This window comes from Prunus avium, chromosome 8, assembly GCF_965620075.1.
Source record: "Prunus avium chromosome 8, drPruAviu1.hap1.1, whole genome shotgun sequence".
Classification (NCBI taxonomy): domain Eukaryota; kingdom Viridiplantae; phylum Streptophyta; class Magnoliopsida; order Rosales; family Rosaceae; genus Prunus; species Prunus avium.
In genome coordinates this window covers 33,024,640-33,043,643 of record NC_142291.1, presented here as the reverse complement: position 1 = coordinate 33,043,643, position 19,004 = coordinate 33,024,640, and the positions used below count along the sequence as shown (strand labels likewise).

Sequence of the window (19,004 nt, the reverse complement as noted above, 5' to 3'; positions counted from 1 at the left end):
TATAAGATGTACCACGTAATTATACTATTGTAGTATTCAATAATTTCTCGTGTTTGACACTAATTCAACTCGTTTATTGTTTTGTGTTAAAGGCCGTATGATATGAGGGTATGTGTCACTGTTAAGTAATAATCAATCCAAATCTACTTAAATTGCCATGCTACAATTGTTTTGTGTAAATGGTTAATTACTCTTCTTCTTGACGGCTTTCCTTTCATGTACCAACTCTATTGTATATTGGGCCTTACCAATTGAGGGTTGCCGAAGAGCTGAAATTTCTATGGAAAACCCAACGATTATATTTCGGCTTTGGGTTCATGCAAGATTTCTTTTTTGCTTTCATTTGTAGGCCCAAGTCTTCACAGTTTCCAAAACGTAAGAGGTCAAAACTCAAATGTTTTTGTTGTAAAAGAGCAAAACTTTGAAACTTGAAATCAGTATGGATAGGATTTCAATTTTTCATAAGCGTTTTTTACTGAAGTTTTATTATAAGTGATGATAAGTACGTTCATGTCTTCGAATTCCCCTTCTTTAATATCGCTTGTATAAACTTAAAAAAATACGTATGGTATTGATTGTTAATTGATAGTCAGAATAGGCAGTGATAGTTTATGTGGGATTAATACAAAGGACACAACTGAAAATATATCTCATTTTACATTGTTTAAGGTTTAATTAAAAATAGAAAACAATTAAATTTTGCTTAAAGACCCACTATTATCATCAAATATATAAGGTGTTAATTTTATTAAGAACTAAAAAAGAGAAACAGATAAATACTAAAAAATTAATGATTTATTAAGAGTGATTTTATAGTTTTCTACTTAATTTAAAGAGGATCACTTTCATTCATGTTGGCAGATGTTCGAAATCCTCAAACACTTAATGAATATTCATGTAAACTCTCCTCTCCCAATCGCTTGTACTTAAAAATAAGAGACCGCCTTCTGTTTCTGTAGAGAAACAATGGAATAAATGATGAGATTGTTTGGGCAATGTTAAGGGGTGAAGCTTTTTCATCCATTGAACCTCGTTACTGAAGGGCGGGCAATCAGGTATTTGCGTGAAGCTTTTACCTGCTACGTACTGACTTGACTTGAAAGAAAGCAGGCAATTCAATCGTTAAAGATATATTGTCTTTCGACCAAAAAAAAAAGATATATTGTCTTTGTCAGAGAAACTTTCGAAAGCAAACAAATTAGACTAACCTGGCTAAGGACGTCCTGGCTTGGCCCATGCAAAGGAGATAAAAGAGAGTGATTTGATTGAGTCAGATTTGTTCAAATAAAGGGAGCTACATGCATGCGAGGAAAATAGAGAATTTGTGTCAGCAAATTTTGAAATAAAAGGGGCATCCTATATACGTACGTATATACACCCAATCTTGACGAAGATCCTTACCAACTAAGCTTCCCCAAATACTTTGGCATCAAAATCTTTACCAAGCAAGCTAAGCTACCTTAACTGATGTTTGTCTAAGACATAACTGAAGTTTCATTCTCATAAAAAAAATAAAACGAAAAACTTAATTGAAGTTTTGGACAAACATAATATCGACACAGAAAACCTAAACATACTGACACATAATTCACTACTGGATATGTATCCGCCGCACATCATAGGTTTTTTTGTGGCCCAAGTGTGTTGGCCACAAATTGAACATAGACATAGAAAAAGTGGTCTAAGCATAGTGTTGCCATTCATTTTTTCACATGACAAAAAGCGTATGCGACCTATAGATGATTGGATCGTTATGGCACTTATAACTTAGTTGATGAAACTGTAGAACAACGTGATTGGTCAAAAAGTGGGAGTAGCTACTTTTTTTCTGCATAAACAAGATTATTTGTTAGACAATCCGAACTTCATCATAACAACCCATTTCGCTGCCGCTAGTGATGCATCTGGTATACTTTGGTGTGCTATCATCTTATACAGACCCCAAAACAAAACAAAAAAGAGAGAGGAAAAAAAAAACCAGCTTATCCTGGTCCAAAAATGCATGTTGAGGAAATATCGTGGAAATATAATTGGTCTTGAAGCTGCCACATACAATATGATCTTCATTCCATGCAAAGTAGTGGATGATGCTATTGGTCAGAAATTGCAGGCCGACTGCAGACCACTAGGACTGTATTCTTGTATTTTTTTTTATCCTGTGCATATTATTTAGACGTATCTTCACACTGCAACAAAGTCAATATAGACACATCCACGCCTCAACAACCATATTCTTTTTTTAATAAATTTCACATTGCATATAAAAATATATATGTAAATATATAATCGCATTAATGGAGGTAGAAGCAATATGTTTTTTTTTCTTCTAATTATAACTATAGGTTATCAATTTTTGGACACGCAACATGATATGAAAGACCGACCTGTGACACCACCAAACTTTGTTACATCACACCCACGAAAGAGGCCATTAAAATCCTAAATCAATTGTCTCTAAGGTCTATGTGCCTCTATGAGAAGAACGTTAGAACAACCAGTTCTAAGCAAACAAAATTAATTAAAACCATATTATATATATATCATCTCTTTCGAGAGCATAATATTCAAAAATAAAATCTTTTTATTTTATTTTCTGTGTGATTAATTATAATTTATTATCCCTGCAACTTCTCCATATGATAATATCAACAAATGAATTAACAAACCATGATTGCTTGGACTTGGCAAGTATGCTTAAGTCGACTATACTGGCATCTTCTTGGTAGCTAGATGGCAACTTCAAGGAAGCAAAATTATTATAGTGGGGATCAAAGACCTTGCCAACTCCCTCCATATATGACCTAGCTCATCCCCCACCTTAGTGTGGCAGGACAATGTTGACATTAACATTAGCATTAGCATTTAACCATGTCTTTTTCTTTTTGTCCCTACATATATATCATTCAAAGTATATATTCTAAAACAAAAAATATATATATATATATATATATCCGATGATCAAGACAATTCCCGCGAAACTCTTTCATTTCATAGAAGTTTATTCTTATTCTTACAAAGCAAATAGCATTTCCTATCACCCAAGAGTGCTAAATTAACTTAATACACAAGATAATATTGTTGTGTTCTCTAATAATTAGTCCTAATCCCTATCCACCATGAGGTCTTCAAAAAATAAATTTTAATTTATATCAACTAGGAGTCTATAGGACAAATCATTATTTCATCATACCAAACCACTCAAGCTATTACTATATTGCTGAATAAATTAGCTGTGGCACAGTCAAAAGTTTCTCCTCAATAAATGCAGCATTGTGTAAGAGGTTTCTAAATTATAATTAAAGGTAATATAAAAGTAAGACAAGGCATTGATTGGATTTTTTTTTAATACAAGTGATAGTCTAAACTATTTGGGAGGGGATTTCTCACACACACGCACACAATTAAAATGTCATGGAGGTTCGAACATGAGATCTTTTGTCCGCAAGTCAATACCCTTTTCACTGGACTAGACTCGTTGGTCATAATTGCCATTCATAGCATATTTGTATAGTAATAGTGAGTAGAATATCAAAACTTGTTTTTTACAATCTATATTTAGGTTAATCAAACCCACAATTCTTACTTCACAACAAAAGAAGAATTTGTTCTACTAGAGGAAATAATAAATATAAACGTGATTAAATATCACTTGACTTGTAGTTGGAAAATGCCTCGATTTGCAAATTAATGGTCTCAGATTTGAACTCCCATGACACCGTAGTAAGAGCACTTTCACCTATTTTTCATGGCAAAAGACAATGACATTTACAGTTCACATGAATAGTATCTGCCCTAGTAATGTTTTTGTTGTTTTTTCACCCATTGCCATGACAACCCAAGGATAATTACTATTCACATGGGATTAATTTTATTTATATGTACAAGATTAATAAAAAAAAAATTCTAGGTATGTATAAAAAAAAAATCTGAATTTTTTGGTAATTTTTCATATATTTTTTTTTTTTTTTTGTCGCTGACGTCATCGCCCTTAAAATACAGCTCGGACTGTTCTTGCCTTCGGGCCTGCTCAGGCTTGGTGGAGCCCACCATCTGCCTAGGTTGGATTCAATGAGTGGGTTTTGCTGGCTTGGGAGGCCTTTTTACCTGACAAGTCCAACCGCTAGACTTCCTCTAATGTGTGTGTGAAAAACCCCTCCTCTTATAATTTTTATAAAATATGATCTGACTTTCTCAATGCAAACAATTCAAGTGAAAGTGGTGTTAGAAAAAAGAGAAGGTAGAGTCGAATATAATTCTTGTTGTGAGTAAAGATATGATGCTCTGTTGGAGCTAACGTGTTACTTTTTTGTTTTTGTTTTTTTTTGTTTTAAAGGTTTTATTGTTTTTTGATGGCATTTGTTGAATAATTGTTGTGGACCACTTTAATTATCATCCTATAAGACGTAGCTCTAACCATAGATGTATATATCATAAGCCCTTCTGGCAAAGATGATTTTCTCGTGTGATTAAGATTTTCTTGTATTGTTATGCCCTTTTGTGGGGTTCTATTGAAATCTACTTTCGATCAAAACTAAAATAATTTCCTTGGATTTGTCTTCTCATTGATAAATGCGGTGAAGATGTTGTTTTCTCTCTTCTTTTTTTTCTTTTGTTCCAATTCATATGCATTTAGTCTAGGCATTTTATTAGATAGAGACAAGAACATTGCGACAGGCTTGGACTTAACACATAGAGATGTGAAATATTCTCTTATACGGATGCTCGAATGTTATTATCATCGTACGCCATGTATTTTTTACTACTCTTTTTTATTTCCTCATTATTTGTAATGGCTTTCGCACGATATTAACGTGCAAAAGTCCGAATGAAAAGAAGAATTGGAGATGTGAATATGGAGGTTAATGTAAAAACTATTTTATCATATGTAAACCAAAAAAAAAAAAAAAAAAGATTTCTCTAATTTACTAAACCTTCAACAAATTCAACAATTTTTTTTTTTACAAAGAGACGAAAAGTCATGGTTAATATTTAATAACGAGGACCTTGACAAAGTATTGCTCCAGTCCACACTGATGACTTAACCCAACTTCCCCGTTGCCTTCATATCTCCATAACCATATGCCAATATAGTGCTCGTGGACTTATTCGGTCATTTGTTTATTTATTTAATAATTAATTTTCGTCTATACATATTTAATTATTTTTTGCCTCCCATGGTTTTTAAAAACTACTGAAAATATAACGTTGATTGGGCTTGTAATTTATTTCATATGCCATCTAATTGCCCACGTACGTATCAAGATAGTAGACTTTGACCAAAACTTAGTCTCAATTGGAGAGCTAGCAAGCTTCTCAGTGGTAGTGTAACTCTTTGACTAAGTTTTTTTTAAAATGAATTCGCATGTGTTCAACTCTACGATCTCGGTATGTGATTTTTGTTTAATCAACCACACATGCATTCAGAGTTGTATTAAAATATTAGAAATACGAAAATACATATGTAGTGTAGGTGCTAGATTTGGTTTTTCCAGACATGTACGTTTATCTGACTGTCTCTAATCGCGTGTGGCTTTGAATGGAAGTACATTGAATGAGTTTGATGTTGCCGTTGGATCCCTCTGTATTAGTTGTAACCTCTTTATAGGTAGTTGTAGTGGCGTCGTGACATAATTTATGAATGCAATCTCCTTCTCGTTTGACCAAAAAAAAAAGTTATTGATTAATTATAATCCCCATACAGAAAAGTTTGGCATTCAACCTAATTGCAGAGGTAAGGTAGAGCCACCCTATGATCGAGAGTCGCGCCCTCGACCTAAGGTGGTTCCACAAATTTTTTTGTTAAGCTTGCGAAAATAGTGCAACTCATCCATAGTAGTAGTAGTGTAATTCCCCCCGCCTTGAACATAATATATCTCTTAGTGCTCCTCGTGGACTAATTTCCTTCCTGAGCTCATGTGTTGAGTGTATTATGAGGTCATTGTTAGGCATTAACGCAAAAGATAGTATAGATTTAGATTGCACATTTAGATATAATTATATACCTCTAACTGTATAATGGTCGTAACATCACATGTCAAAATCAAAAGAAAATTTTGCCCTATGTATACATTTGTATGATATCATGGCAAGAAAAGGAGAAAAAGGATTAGTTATATAATAAGTATGTTCAACTAAGACATCATGTTTAAATGTGCGTTTCTCATGGAGATATAAACTGAGTCAAATTGACTAAAACAGATGTGCTCTTCATTTTGCACCCGAATTCGAATCCCCTCTCCTTTGTATAAAAAAAAAATGCATTCCTCATTAAAAATATCATATCACAAATAGGATTATTTTATGCACCACAATAATAATATGATTTCCCATCTTTACTCAAGCAATTAATTGATGGGTTGTATTCGGAATCCCATCCATATGCCACATTTTTAAAGAAAGGTTGAATCTCAATAATACAAATTATATAAAGCTGAAGATGATTGTGTGTATATATTAGGTACCCAGCTAGTAGGGTCCAACGATCACTGACCGTTGATCACAATTATGTTGCAATTGACACCATTAAATTGTCCTCAAGTGACTCTACCTTTGTCCTCTAGCCCACCCCATTCTCCCCTAGGCTCACCCACATCAAATCAAAACCCACATAATTTTTTTAAAAAAATGGGCCTAAAAAAACTAATCGGTAGGCGCCTACACGTTTTAGTGAACCAACGCTCAAGTAAAACGCAGAGCCCACCTCTCTCTATATAAACGCATTCAAGTTCCATTGCTATCTCATCATAACCATAAGCAGTTCTTCATATTCACAACCAAAATCACACGTAAAAGATAAAGCAGCTGAGAGATTGAAAAACCAGAGGCAACCCAAGATCCCATTTCTTCCAAAGTTTCAATCTTGACCCGTAGTTTGCGAAGATGGTTTACCAGTATGTTCTTGGCGGGGTCTTGGTTTCTCTGCTGGGCTCTGTTTTTTTCATGATCATAAACAGTACTCTGAGCGGAAAGAAGAAGGCCGAAGATGTTTCAGAGGCTGTTAATGGAAATGAGTTTGTCCGGATGCAGCCGGCTAACGGTGATTGCCTGCCGGAGATTGAGAAGAGTACTGACGTTGTCATTGTCGGCGCCGGAGTTGCTGGTGCTGCTCTTGCTTACACTCTTGGGAAGGTGATAATTAATTCTCTCTCTAAAGATCATCATAATGAACAATATGGTTTTCAAATATTTCCCAAGTTCAGAAGTTTTTATTTTTATTTTCATGAATTTAGAATTTTGGTGGTGAATGGGGTTCTGTTTGGTGACAGAGAAAATCAAAGAAAAATTTTAAAAAATTGCATTTCATTGCTGTACATAGAAGACGTAGTTGTTAATAATTGTTAGTATTACTTTTTCAACTCTATTTTCCTCAACAATCCAGCTAAGCTAAGCAAAGCAGTCAAACCTTCAAGCTGTGTTGTTCTGACTTTTTCTTTTTATTGGTTTCTGTTTTTTTTTATCTCTCAGAAAACAAGGACTTAGCATATGATATGAATTTTAATGAACATTTTTCTTGTTTGTACAAATCCGGCTTCAGTCAATAGATGATATTGTGAAAAAGCTGATTTCTTTTTACCCCTTTTGATTTGATTCTATTGGGTGCTAATTTGAATAGGGCAGTCCAAACCTTTTTAATATTTTTTATTTTATTTTTCACACTAGTAAATTTGACAAAATTTTGAGAAGGTTGGCTAAGCATTCAAATTGCTTCTTGTTACAGGAAGGACGCCGTGTACATGTGATTGAAAGAGACTTGAGTGAGCCAGACAGAATTGTTGGTGAATTATTGCAGCCTGGAGGCTATCTTAAATTGATTGAGTTGGGTCTTGAGGGTAAGCAATTGCTTTAAGTTGTTTAATTGGTTCAATAATTTGCCTTTGTTTCTGATCTAATCGATTAATTAGTACTAAATTGGCACGCATCGATTTTGATCAACAATCTGTATTTGTGGCTGCAGATTGTGCTAATGAGTCCATTGATGCTCAGAAAGTGTTTGGTTATGCTCTTTACAAGAATGGGAATGACACCAAACTGTCTTATCCCTTGGAAAACTATACTTCAGATATTGCCGGGAGAAGTTTCCACAACGGGCGTTTCATCCAGAGAATGCGCGAAAGAGTTGCAACTCTTCCAAAGTAATTCCCATTTTCCTTCAGAATATTAGATGATAGATTTCCATGATTTCTTGGTTTTAATTATTCTTGTGTAATCTTCTTCAACCAACTCATGTCTCACAAATTTTTCCCTGCAGTGTGACTTTGGAACAAGGAACAGTGACAACTCTACTTGAAGAAAAGGGCATCATCAAGGGTGTGATGTACAAGAACAAGGCTGGGGAGGAGATGAGATCATATGCTCCTCTAACAATCGTATGCGATGGCTGCTTTTCGAATCTGCGCCGCAATCTCTGTACTTCAAAGGTAATGATTCAAATTGAAGCATTTGTTGTTAATATTAGACTCAATTTTAGCACAGGAGGTGTTTGTTCTTTCATGAGACCAACATAGGTACTTGTTTTTACTGCAGGTTGATAGTCCTTCTTGCTTTGTTGGTTTGATCTTGGAGAACTGTGACCTTCCTCATGCAAACCATGGACATGTGATCTTGGGAGACCCTTCACCCATCTTGTTTTACCCTATCAGTAGCACTGAGATTCGTTGTTTGGTCGATGTACCTGGCACAAAAGTACCTTCAGTAGCTAATGGTGATATGGCCAAGTACTTGAAAACTGTGGTGGCTCCTCAGGTATCTATTGTTTGCTTGATCTGTTAAGTTTTAATTTCCAGTCATTTTGATCTCAACCTGACAAACACACATATCCCACCGATCGAAAGGGACTAATCTGTGGACTTGGTATTTCAGGTTCCCCCTCAGCTCTTAAAGGCTTTTCTAGCAGCAGTTGAGAAAGGAAGCATCAGAACAATGCAAAACAAGAGCATGCCTGCCACTCCTCTTCCCACTCCTGGTGCACTTTTATTGGGGGATTCATTCAACATGAGACATCCTTTAACCGGAGGAGGAATGACTGTAGCGCTTTCAGACATTGTTCTTCTAAGGGATCTTCTCAGACCCCTAACCGATCTCCATGATGCACATGCTTTGTGCGAATATCTCGAATCATTCTACACACTGCGCAAGGTATAAATCAAACTCCTTTCTTGTATGTGAAGGAAACTTTTCTCTTGCCAGACAATTTGATATGCTATGTTGTTGTGTCCGGCCCTAATTCACAGTCTAACAACATAGCACGTCATATATCTTGGCAAGACCGCATTATCTTTTATGCAAAATGGTATAATGTGTCTGATGAGATTTTCTATAGTTTCTGGTTTGCTGATAATAGTGCTTGGTTTGTCTTGCAGCCTGTGTCATCTACCATAAACACATTGGCCGGTGCCTTGTACAAGGTGTTTTGTGCATCACCTGACCCAGCAAGACAAGAAATGCGAGATGCATGTTTTGACTATTTGAGCCTGGGAGGCATCTGCTCATATGGACCTGTATCTCTGCTCTCTGGTCTTAACCCTCGTCCGATGCACTTGTTTCTCCATTTCTTTGCCGTGGCTGTCTATGGAGTCGGCCGCCTAATGATTCCATTCCCTACCCCGCAACGCGTGTGGCTCGGGACTAGATTGATCTTGGTATGTCCACTCATATTCCCAGTACTTTCACATCATCAACATGCTTGCTAATTACAAATTAACACAAAAACAAAGCTAGCTCTACCTTAATTAAACTAATCTTTCTGGTTTTTAATTCTCAGGGTGCATCAGGAATCATATTCCCCATCATTAAGGGTGAAGGAGTTCGACAAATGTTCTTCCCTGCAACAATCCCAGCATACTACAGAGCCCCTCCTGCTCCTCTAGAAAACAAGCTAAAAGCATTTTGAGAAGAAGAAGAAGAAAACAAAGACAATATTGTTACCCCAGTTCTTTTTTAATTGCTATGGGAAACTAAGTTGTATCAAATCAGCAAGACTTCTCCCAAAAAATAAAAATCAAGGAGAGGGTCAATGCTGAAATTAGGAGAGAGAAAGCAATTATATATATATGTTCTTAATTCTTTTTAACGTATTTGTTGTTCTGCAAATGGGGAACAAGATTTTCCCAAAGAAACTTGTATCAAGATCTCTAGCAGTTCGTAAATAATCTACACTTTAAACTTTCTTTTTGGCTTAATCAAATTCTACACGTTAAAGTTTTCAACTCTTGCAAGTTTCAGGCTCTCAACTACCCCTGCTTTTGGCTTTTTGCTTTTCAGAGTTCCACACGAATATGCTTTTGGCTTTTCCATTTTCAAACTAATATGATTTTGTCTCGGCTTGATTTTTTCTTGTGCATTATGCATGACATATCACGTATGTGACTTGAGGGGATATTATATTTGGAGGGACCACCAAAATTTAATGGGCTGAAAATTGTGGTTTGCTTCATTTTCTTCTTGTATTTTTCTTCTTCTGCATCATTATTATTCACGAGTTGTGTGAAATAATGGTGTTTAGGCAGATTTGGAATATCAATTTTGGCGTGCTGTGAAGAGAAAGATAACAATATTTGCGGTGATGTGCGACGTTTGAAGTATGTTTAATGTAACGGTCCAAAGAGAGGAGAGGACCATTTAACCTAACACTTGCCCAACCATACTAATTGTATATGGTTCAATTTCGGTAGGTTCAGTCTGAACTTGTCCAAACTTTAAATTTAATATTAAAGAAATAGTTCGTCCAAAGTTAATTCAAGTGACAACTTGATATGGTACCTAACCACGAATCTCGACTCAAACTCAATTAAAAAAAGGCTTTAACTCGTAGGCCAATGATTTCATGTTCGAATTATTATAGTCATAACTATCCTTTGTAGGTGGTCCACTAGGTAATTAGTGCGGAACCCAAAGGTTGTTTGGTTTTTCTGCTCACATTAAACGCTGTCGTATGGCAAAATGTGCTTAAGAAAAGAACAGATTACATTACACTTCTTCTTCCTCTTTCCGCTTCCAACGTACCTCCATTAGCATAATCTGATAGCTGCCGCCTTCAAGATTGGAGCTTGGGCTTTTTAATTTTGCATAATCTTCTAAATTGCTCTCCCATTCTTTTATTTTGGGTAATCGTGTTTTCAATTTCCTTTTTCTAGGTTTTGGACATTTTGGCTGTTGACCCAATAATCAACACTCTGAAGAAGGAATAGTAAAGCACAAAGAAAGAAGAAACATTTAGAATTGTAAAGCATAATTATGTTCCAAACCTGCACACCAGGTGTTTGATAATAGTTCTCTAAGAAACATTTTGATTATAGCTCTTCTTTATTTTCTTAAATTTTGAATTTCGTAGTTTGGTTGCATCTTACGGATACGAAACTTGGATTGAGCAAAGATGAGTGTGAAAGCAGACACCGGCACACTGGCAAAGATTGTGCCTCTAGTTGAACAAGTTTGCTTAGCAAAAATTCTGGGATGGAACGAACGAAACTATATATACGTGTTTCTTCTCTCATCTACCCACGTAATGCTCATGTCCAAGTGATTGTTAGGGGGACGTATAAGCCTCTGCTCCAAAGCCAAGAGAGGAGTTATTGAACAACTCACTCTATATAAAGGCGGCAAAGTTCAGCACAAACTCATGCACATGAAAAAAAATTCAGAGGGTGCACTATCCCATTTTGTACCAATCTTTCAAGATGGTTTATGAAACGTTGGGTGCAGTCATAGCTTTTATGTTGGGGTTTGTTTCCTCCTACAGTTTAAGAGGGAAGAAAAATGCCCGAGCTTCAGCAAAGAATGGGAATGAGAATTCTTTGAAGAGCTGTGAAAATGGAATGTGCCAGCCAGAGATAGGTGCAAGTACGGACATTATCATTGTTAGTTCTGGGGTTGTTGGTTCGGCACTCGCTTACACCCTTGGGAAGGTGACAGTCTCACACTCTAAGGGATCTCTATGCCTTTTGTACATATTGTTGTGATATATAACTTGATGAGGTTTAAGGTGTATGCTGGATTCATTTGGTTTATGGAATTGGTTGAACGTATATTATTTCTTTTTAATGCTTAAGATGGTGATCAGTTACAACATCTGCGTATATGTTGCAGGATGGGCGCCGATGCATGTGATTGAAAGAGACTTGACTGAGCCAGATAGAAATGTTGGTGAACTGCTACCACTTGGGGCTTATCTGAGATTAATTGAGTTGGGCCTTGAGGGTAAGCAAGGAATTTATGCCTATATTATAGTCTCAAGAATGAACCTTAAGACTCACATGATTTGCATAATTTGTTTGTAATTTCTGCAGGTTGTAAAGTGGTTTCATTCTCTTTTTCCTCTTTATGTTAGACATCTATGCTGATCGCTAATATGTGTATGTGGCTGAATTAGATTGTGTCAAGGAGATTGATGCTCAGCGAGTCTTTGGATTTGCTGTTTACAAGGATGGGAAAAAAACCAAGTTGCCATATCCTTTGGAAAACTTCCATCCAGATGTGGTTGGGATGGGCTTTCACCATGGGCATTTCATTCAAAGAATGCGCAAAAAAGCTTCATCTCTCCCCAAGTATTCTTCCCTTCAAACACTCCCAAATTTTCTTCTTTGATATTGTAGCCTAGAAATTGAAGAAAATACTACTTTATAAATAGTTGGAACATGTAAGACATGCATAATAATCACTAGCCTGGCATTGTGTACCATATTGCTGAACTCATACCTCATAAATATGGTACATGTCGCATTACTCATATATCTTCAAACTGGTAGCCAGCTTGAAAACTTGGACTTTCTCTCTACACGGGTCCTTAATTTTTCAATTAATGTTATAATTTGATTTCTGAATGTTCCTAGTTTCTACTATACAAACATAGTTCAATATTACAAGATAAGATTTGCATACTTGAAATTCATGTCTTCCTTCAACGTTTTGACACCAGTGTAAGGTTGGAACAAGGAACAGTGACATCTCTGCTTGAAGACAATGGTAATATCAAAGGAGTGCAGTATAAATGCAAAGGTAGTCATCAGGAGATCACTGCACATGCCCCCCTCACAATTGTATGTGACGGGTGCTGTTCAAACTTGCGATGCTCTCTCTGCAATCCTGAGGTGAAAATTTCATGTCAATCTAGTTAAATAACAAGAAAACATAAATAGATTGACATAAATATGTATATTTGAATTTTCACATACCAAATCGACCATGGTCGTTGTTATTTCTGCAGCTTGATATTCCTTCTTGTTCTGTTGGTTTGGTTCTTGAGCATTGTCAGCTTCCATATGCAAATCATGCGCATGTAATTTTAGCGGATCCTTCACTCATATTGTTTTATCCTATCAGCAGCACTGAGATCCGCTGTCTCGTTGATATTCCAGGCCAGAAAGCACCTTCTGTTTCTAGCGGTGAAATGGCTTACTACTTGAAAACAAAGGTGGCACCCCAGGTATGTATGTATAGGGTGTACTTGGCAGCTACACAAGGTGCTCATCTGACCTTTTGGACTAATCAATCTGGTTGTATAATTCTCAGGTTCCTCCTGAGCTGAATAATGCTTTTTTGGCTGCCACTGAGAAAGGAAATATAAAATCAATGACCAATAGGAGCATGCCTGCTGCTCCTCATCCCACCCCAGGTGCCCTTCTAATGGGGGATGCAGTCAACATGCGGCATCCTGTAACTGGAGGAGGCATGACTGTGGCTCTATCAGACGTTGTTGTTGTAAGGAATCTTCTAAGATTTCTGCACAATCTCAATGATTCACCCTCCCTTTGCAAATTGCTTGAGTCCTTCTATACCCAACGTAAGGTAAGCAGCCTATGCCTATCTAATACTATTTTCATGCATTTTGTCTTCACAGAACATCATTAACATCATTTCAATGAGAAATTATTTGAAAGTTCTTAATGAGGCCTATGGGTCTTGATTTTGTGCTCAACTTTAGTGGTAAATTTACATAGATAGTTTTGCTGCAGCAAGTGGCTTTTCCCATAAACACATTGGCAGGTGCCGCGTACAAGGTGTTATGTGCATCCCCTGATCCAGCAAGGAAGGAAATGCACCAAGCATGCTTCGACTATTTGAGCCTTGGACGCACCTTTTCAAATAAACCTCTTGCTCTTCTCTCTGGTCTAAACCTTTGTCTATTGAGCTTGATTTTCCAGGTCTTTGTTGTAGGTCTTTATGCTGTTGGACGCTCTTTACTTCCATTTCCTTCACCAAGCCGCATCTGGAGTGTAGCCAGATTGATCTTGGTCTCTATTGGAAAAAACAAAATGCTGCAAAACCCTAATATTTTCCTAAATTTTTTCGCAACCCACATGACAATCATTCGAGTCCTCCATCGGTCCCACCACAATATTAGGAGCCCTATGTTAGAGAGTATAGAAACATTTGGGTTGTTAACTTGTAACACAAGACATCGTGACTTTTACTCACATGTAAAGCCTGTCAATTTCCTAATTTATAACTAAATGAACAACCTTATACCTCTTAGTTTTTCCCATTTTGCAGGTTGGATTAGTAATCATTTTCCCCATAATCAACGCTGAAGGAATAAGACAAATGTTCTGGCCTGCAATCATATCTCATAGGTCCTCCTATCATTTGACATGACATAAACAACATACCCAGAGAAACAAAAAACAAGAATGGTGAAACACAGCTTTTCAACCTTTTAAGATAAGCTAATTTGTATGAAGACAGATTCTCCCTTGTAAAAATTTCAGGTGGAAATTCATGCCTGAGTTTTATTTTTTTATTTTCTTAAAGTGTACTTAAAAATATATCATTCAATACACTACATGATCTATAATTTCCATCATATCCAAAGAAAATAAAAAATTATTTATTCAATTAAACAAATACATATTGACCCAGCAGCCACCTTTCTGACATATTATTCTAAGTCATAATAATAAGCTGTACTTTGTTTACAGAATCAGAGAAGTTATTTTCTTCCTCCCTAACTTTGTCTGTTTTTAATTAACACTACAAGTTGTCTCCCCCTGTTTGGCACCCATGGTTTTTAAAACCCAGGAAAAAAATATATTGACCTTGCATTGCATGGCTGGAATATTAATAGTTTGCACTAAACATATCATCCATCTCACACCTTACCAACCCCTCTCTTGACTACATCAAGTCTTACTTGGAGAACTCACTCACTCACTTACCATGGACATAAAATCTTGTACTGGTTAGCTCCAAAAATCCAAGACCTCAAAACATTGACAATTTCAGATTCAAATTTTGCCACTACATGATGGAAAATTGTCCTTAAATTTCCTGTGCATTCATATACAAATAATTTACTTTGTGGGCTTCTAATTTGGCCTGGTAAACAACCCCTTTACAATGGTGGGCGCATGACTTTTCCACGTTTCTATCACAAAAATTTACAATGCCGAAAAACAGTTTTTGAACTTTGGCTCACTCTATATAAAGGCGCCAAGTTTAGTCTCAGCACAAACTCAAACACTTGCACCTGAAAAAAACTTAAATTCAGAGAGTGTCACCATAATCTTCTTTAACCCTTTTTGCACCAATCTTTGGAGATGGTTTACCAGAATATATTTGGTGCAGTCATAGCTTCACTGCTGGGGTTTGCTTTCTTGTACAGACTAAGAGGGAAGAAGAAGGCCAGAGCTTTAGTGAAGACTGATCAGAATGGGAACTGTTTGAAGAGCTCTGAAAATGGAATTTGTGAGGCGAAGATAAGTACAAGTACGGACATTATCATTGTTGGTGCTGGGGTTGTTGGTTCGGCGCTTGCTTACACTCTTGGGAAGGTGACATTCTCTAACTCCCTACTCCCTTAGGGGCTCATGCCTGTTTCTATATTTGTTTGAATTTGATACATAACTGGTTGAGGTTTAAGGTTTTATGGAAATCAATGGTTAAACTTTTATGTGTTCAAGATCAGGATGGTCATTAAGTTCATGCAAAGTATGTAATAATAGTTTCATTTTTCTATGGGATTCTATTTCTGCTTGATTTGGAAGAAATAATAAGAACTATAGAAGACTTTGACATCTGTTTGGGGTCTCCCAGATCAGCTGAATTTGAATAATTTGGAAAATATTTTAAATAAAATTTTGTTAGCTTGTATGTATTAACATCAAGATTGAGATTGCAATTTCACTGTTCTAAATTATCATGTCTTGTCTTTGTTCCTCAAATTTTCTTGGTTTGGGCCTAATGATAAATGGGATACAGATCTTATATATTACAATGTTGCAGACCAAAAAATATATTGTAATGTTTCGTTTACAATGTCTGCATATTACAGGAAGGGCGCCGAGTGCATGTGATTGAAAGAGACTTGGCTGAGCCAGATAGAATCGTTGGTGAACTTCTACAACCAGGGGGCTACCTGAAATTAATTGAGTTGGGCCTTGAGGGTAAGCAAGGAGTTCAGGCATATGGTACTTATAATTCCTGCAGGTTCTGAATTAGTTGAACTTTCTTTATCCTTTTCATCTTTGAATTTAGGCTAATTGCTTATATGCCTTTTTGGTTGAAGATTGTGTGAGTGAGATTGATGCTCAGCGGGTTTTTGGATATGCTCTTTACAAGGATGGGAAAAGTACCAAGTTGCCATATCCTTTGGAAAACTTCCATCCAGATGTGGCTGGGAGAAGCTTTCACCATGGGCGTTTCATTCAAAGGATGCGTCAAAAAGCTTCATCTCTTCCCAAGTATTCTTCCTCCCTTTAAATGCTTTCAAACAATTCTGCTTTCACTAGGCTGGCCATGTGTTTTGTAATCCAAAAGCCGTAGAGAACTTAAAACGTGGAGGTTTCTCTCTGCTTGATGCTTCAGTCATTTCTTTTAAGTACTGTTATAATATGATTTTTGTATGTCAAACTTTCGATCAAGAGTTTTACATACTCTGCTGACCTGTCCATTTTTTTTTATAAAAAATTCAACATCAGGGTAAGATTGGAACAAGGAACAGTGACATCTTTGCTTGAAGAAAAAGGTACTATCAAAGGGGTGCAGTATAAATCCAAAGGTGGTGACCTAGATCTCACTGCACATGCTCCTCTCACGATAGTATGCGATGGATGCTACTCAAACCTGCGGCGCTCTCTCTGCGATCCTAAGGTGAAGATAACATGCCAATCTTGTAAAATAACAAAAACAAGAAAGAATAATCGATTGAGATACACACGAACTTTTGAAAAGCAATTCATTTTCATTTTATTTCTGCAGGTTGATATTCCTTCTTGTTTTGTTGGTTTGGTTCTGGAGAATTGCCAGCTTCCATACGCAAACCACGGGCATGTAATTTTGGCAGATCCTTCACCGATACTGTTTTATCCTATCAGCAGCGCAGAGATTCGGTGTCTGGTTGATGTACCAGGCCAAAAAGTACCTTGCATTTCTGGTGGTGAAATGGCTCACTACTTGAAAACCAAAGTGGCACCCCAGGTATGTATATTGTGTTTCACAGTCTGTTTTGGAATAAAACTATTTGGACCACATTTACTGACCATTTTGCAAGGTGACCAGTAAATGTGATCTAAATACCACCCCTCATTGTTTTGATGTCTAAGGGGTAAATTGAATACCTCAGGTTCCTCCTGAGATGTATGCCGCTTTCATGGCTGCCACTGATAAAGGAAACGTAAAATCCATGCCCAATAGGAGCATGCCTGCTGCTCCTCATCCTAAGCCTGGTGCCCTTCTAATGGGGGATGCTGTCAACATGAGGCATCCTTTAACTGGAGGAGGCATGACTGTGGCTCTATCAGACATTGTTGTTCTGAGGAACCTTCTGAGACCTCTGCACAATCTGAATGATGCACCTGCCCTTTGCAAATACCTCGAATCCTTCTATACCCTTCGCAAGGTAAGTCTCCTATGCCCACCATGCATTTCAATAAGAAAGTACTTAATGAGGCCAATGCTGATTTGTTTTGGTGCAGCCTGTGGCTTCTACCATAAACACATTGGCAGGTGCACTATACAAGGTGTTCTGTGCATCCCCTGACCCGGCAAGGAAGGAAATGACCCAAGCATGCTTCGACTACTTGAGCCTCGGAGGTGTTTTCTCAAACGGACCTCTGGCGCTTCTCTCCGGTCTAAACCCTCGTCCATTGAGCTTGGTTCTTCACTTCTGTGCTGTGGCTGTCTATGCTGTTGGGCGCTTGTTGATTCCATTTCCTTCACCCAGACGCATGTGGGTTGGAGCTAGACTGATTTTGGTGTGTAAATATCTCCATTCATTGTGACTTTTAGTTGCATCTAACAATGCCCTTCTTATAATTATTTTGATTTTTCCAAATCTTTTGCAGGGTGCATCATGGATCATATTCCCCATAATCAACTCTGAAGGAGTAAGACAAATGTTCTTCCCCGTGACAGTGCTATCATATTACAGAGCTCCTCCGGTTAATTAATTGACAAGATTAACACAAAGATATGTTTTAGCACAGCTTTAGGAATGCAGATTCTTCCATGTAACAATTTCAGCTGGTCATCCATGCTTGAAAAAAAGAAAACAGTGTACCAAGAACAAATCATTCTTCGCACTCTATGCTTTCTTCACTTCTTGATGTTGAATTGCAATTCAAAATAAATGACTGACTCCCTCCAAATTGGGACATTAAAGATTTGTACACATGCACCTGCAAAAATGGACCAAATCATCCAATGATAGGAGCAGACATGGAAAAAATGAAAAATGTAAAAGATATTTATATATATGCATCTGTGTAGATATATACCGATATTATTTTTACTTGTTACGTGTTGTTGAAGTCTTGAAGAGACAATAACAATTAAATTAAATTCAGAGGGTGGCAATATGGCACTATCATCTTCATTACTCATTTTGCACCTTCACATTATTTTACTTTTTTAATTGTTACGTTTATCAGCATCTATAGAATGGTGTTGTCATACAACGTTGGATTGTTTCTGCTCTAAAGCTAGGCCCTTTGACTGCTTATCCATAATCCTTAGGGTTCTTAATGTTTTCTTAAGTTACAAGACTACGTTCAAACAACAATTCCACATCACCG

At 36.8% G+C, this 19,004-nt stretch overlaps 2 protein-coding genes and 1 pseudogene across 4 annotated transcripts; all 3 read left to right on the top strand.

Annotated features, from left to right (window-relative positions):
- The first annotated feature begins 6,726 nt into the window (after nt 1–6,726).
- On the top strand, nt 6,727–10,183 carry LOC110757217 (squalene monooxygenase SE1). The gene is made up of 8 exons (XM_021958785.2): nt 6,727–7,128; nt 7,718–7,829; nt 7,955–8,132; nt 8,249–8,417; nt 8,524–8,742; nt 8,860–9,135; nt 9,360–9,638; nt 9,761–10,183. The coding sequence occupies exons 1-8, from the start codon at nt 6,880–6,882 to the stop codon at nt 9,887–9,889; spliced, it is 1,611 nt and encodes a 536-aa protein (XP_021814477.2). The 5' UTR covers nt 6,727–6,879; the 3' UTR covers nt 9,890–10,183.
- Nucleotides 10,184–10,887: 704 nt separating this feature from the next.
- LOC110757255 (squalene monooxygenase SE1-like) lies at nt 10,888–14,339 on the top strand (annotated as a pseudogene). Its single transcript, XR_015826293.1, has 7 exons — nt 10,888–11,903; nt 12,085–12,195; nt 12,368–12,542; nt 12,914–13,085; nt 13,202–13,420; nt 13,507–13,782; nt 13,950–14,339. The product of XR_015826293.1 is annotated as a squalene monooxygenase SE1-like (transcript).
- A 108-nt stretch (nt 14,340–14,447) lies between these two features.
- On the top strand, nt 14,448–18,601 carry LOC110757254 (squalene monooxygenase SE1-like). 2 transcript variants are annotated; one of them, XM_021958828.2, is made up of 8 exons: nt 14,448–15,764; nt 16,265–16,376; nt 16,499–16,673; nt 16,911–17,082; nt 17,191–17,409; nt 17,555–17,830; nt 17,907–18,185; nt 18,276–18,601. In XM_021958828.2, exons 1-8 carry the CDS (start codon nt 15,531–15,533, stop codon nt 18,378–18,380), a joined length of 1,572 nt encoding a protein of 523 aa, XP_021814520.2. In that variant the 5' UTR covers nt 14,448–15,530; the 3' UTR covers nt 18,381–18,601. The 2 variants fall into 2 exon arrangements, with proteins under 2 accessions (XP_021814520.2, XP_021814519.2); XM_021958827.2 differs by having other exon boundaries at nt 16,265–16,400.
- The last annotated feature ends 403 nt before the right edge of the window (nt 18,602–19,004 follow it).

Bases quoted from the DNA above. Each gene is read 5' to 3' on its own strand.
- LOC110757217 (XM_021958785.2), top strand. From the start codon at position 6,880: ATGGTTTACCAGTATGTTCTTGGCGGGGTCTTGGTTTCTCTGCTGGGC. The intron at 8,133-8,248 runs GTAATTCCCATT...TTTTCCCTGCAG, and splicing joins AGAGTTGCAACTCTTCCAAA to TGTGACTTTGGAACAAGGAA. The intron at 8,743-8,859 runs GTATCTATTGTT...TTGGTATTTCAG, and splicing joins AAACTGTGGTGGCTCCTCAG to GTTCCCCCTCAGCTCTTAAA.
- LOC110757254 (XM_021958827.2), top strand. From the start codon at position 15,531: ATGGTTTACCAGAATATATTTGGTGCAGTCATAGCTTCACTGCTGGGG. The intron at 16,674-16,910 runs GTATTCTTCCTC...ATTCAACATCAG, and splicing joins AAAGCTTCATCTCTTCCCAA to GGTAAGATTGGAACAAGGAA. The intron at 17,083-17,190 runs GTGAAGATAACA...TTATTTCTGCAG, and splicing joins GCTCTCTCTGCGATCCTAAG to GTTGATATTCCTTCTTGTTT.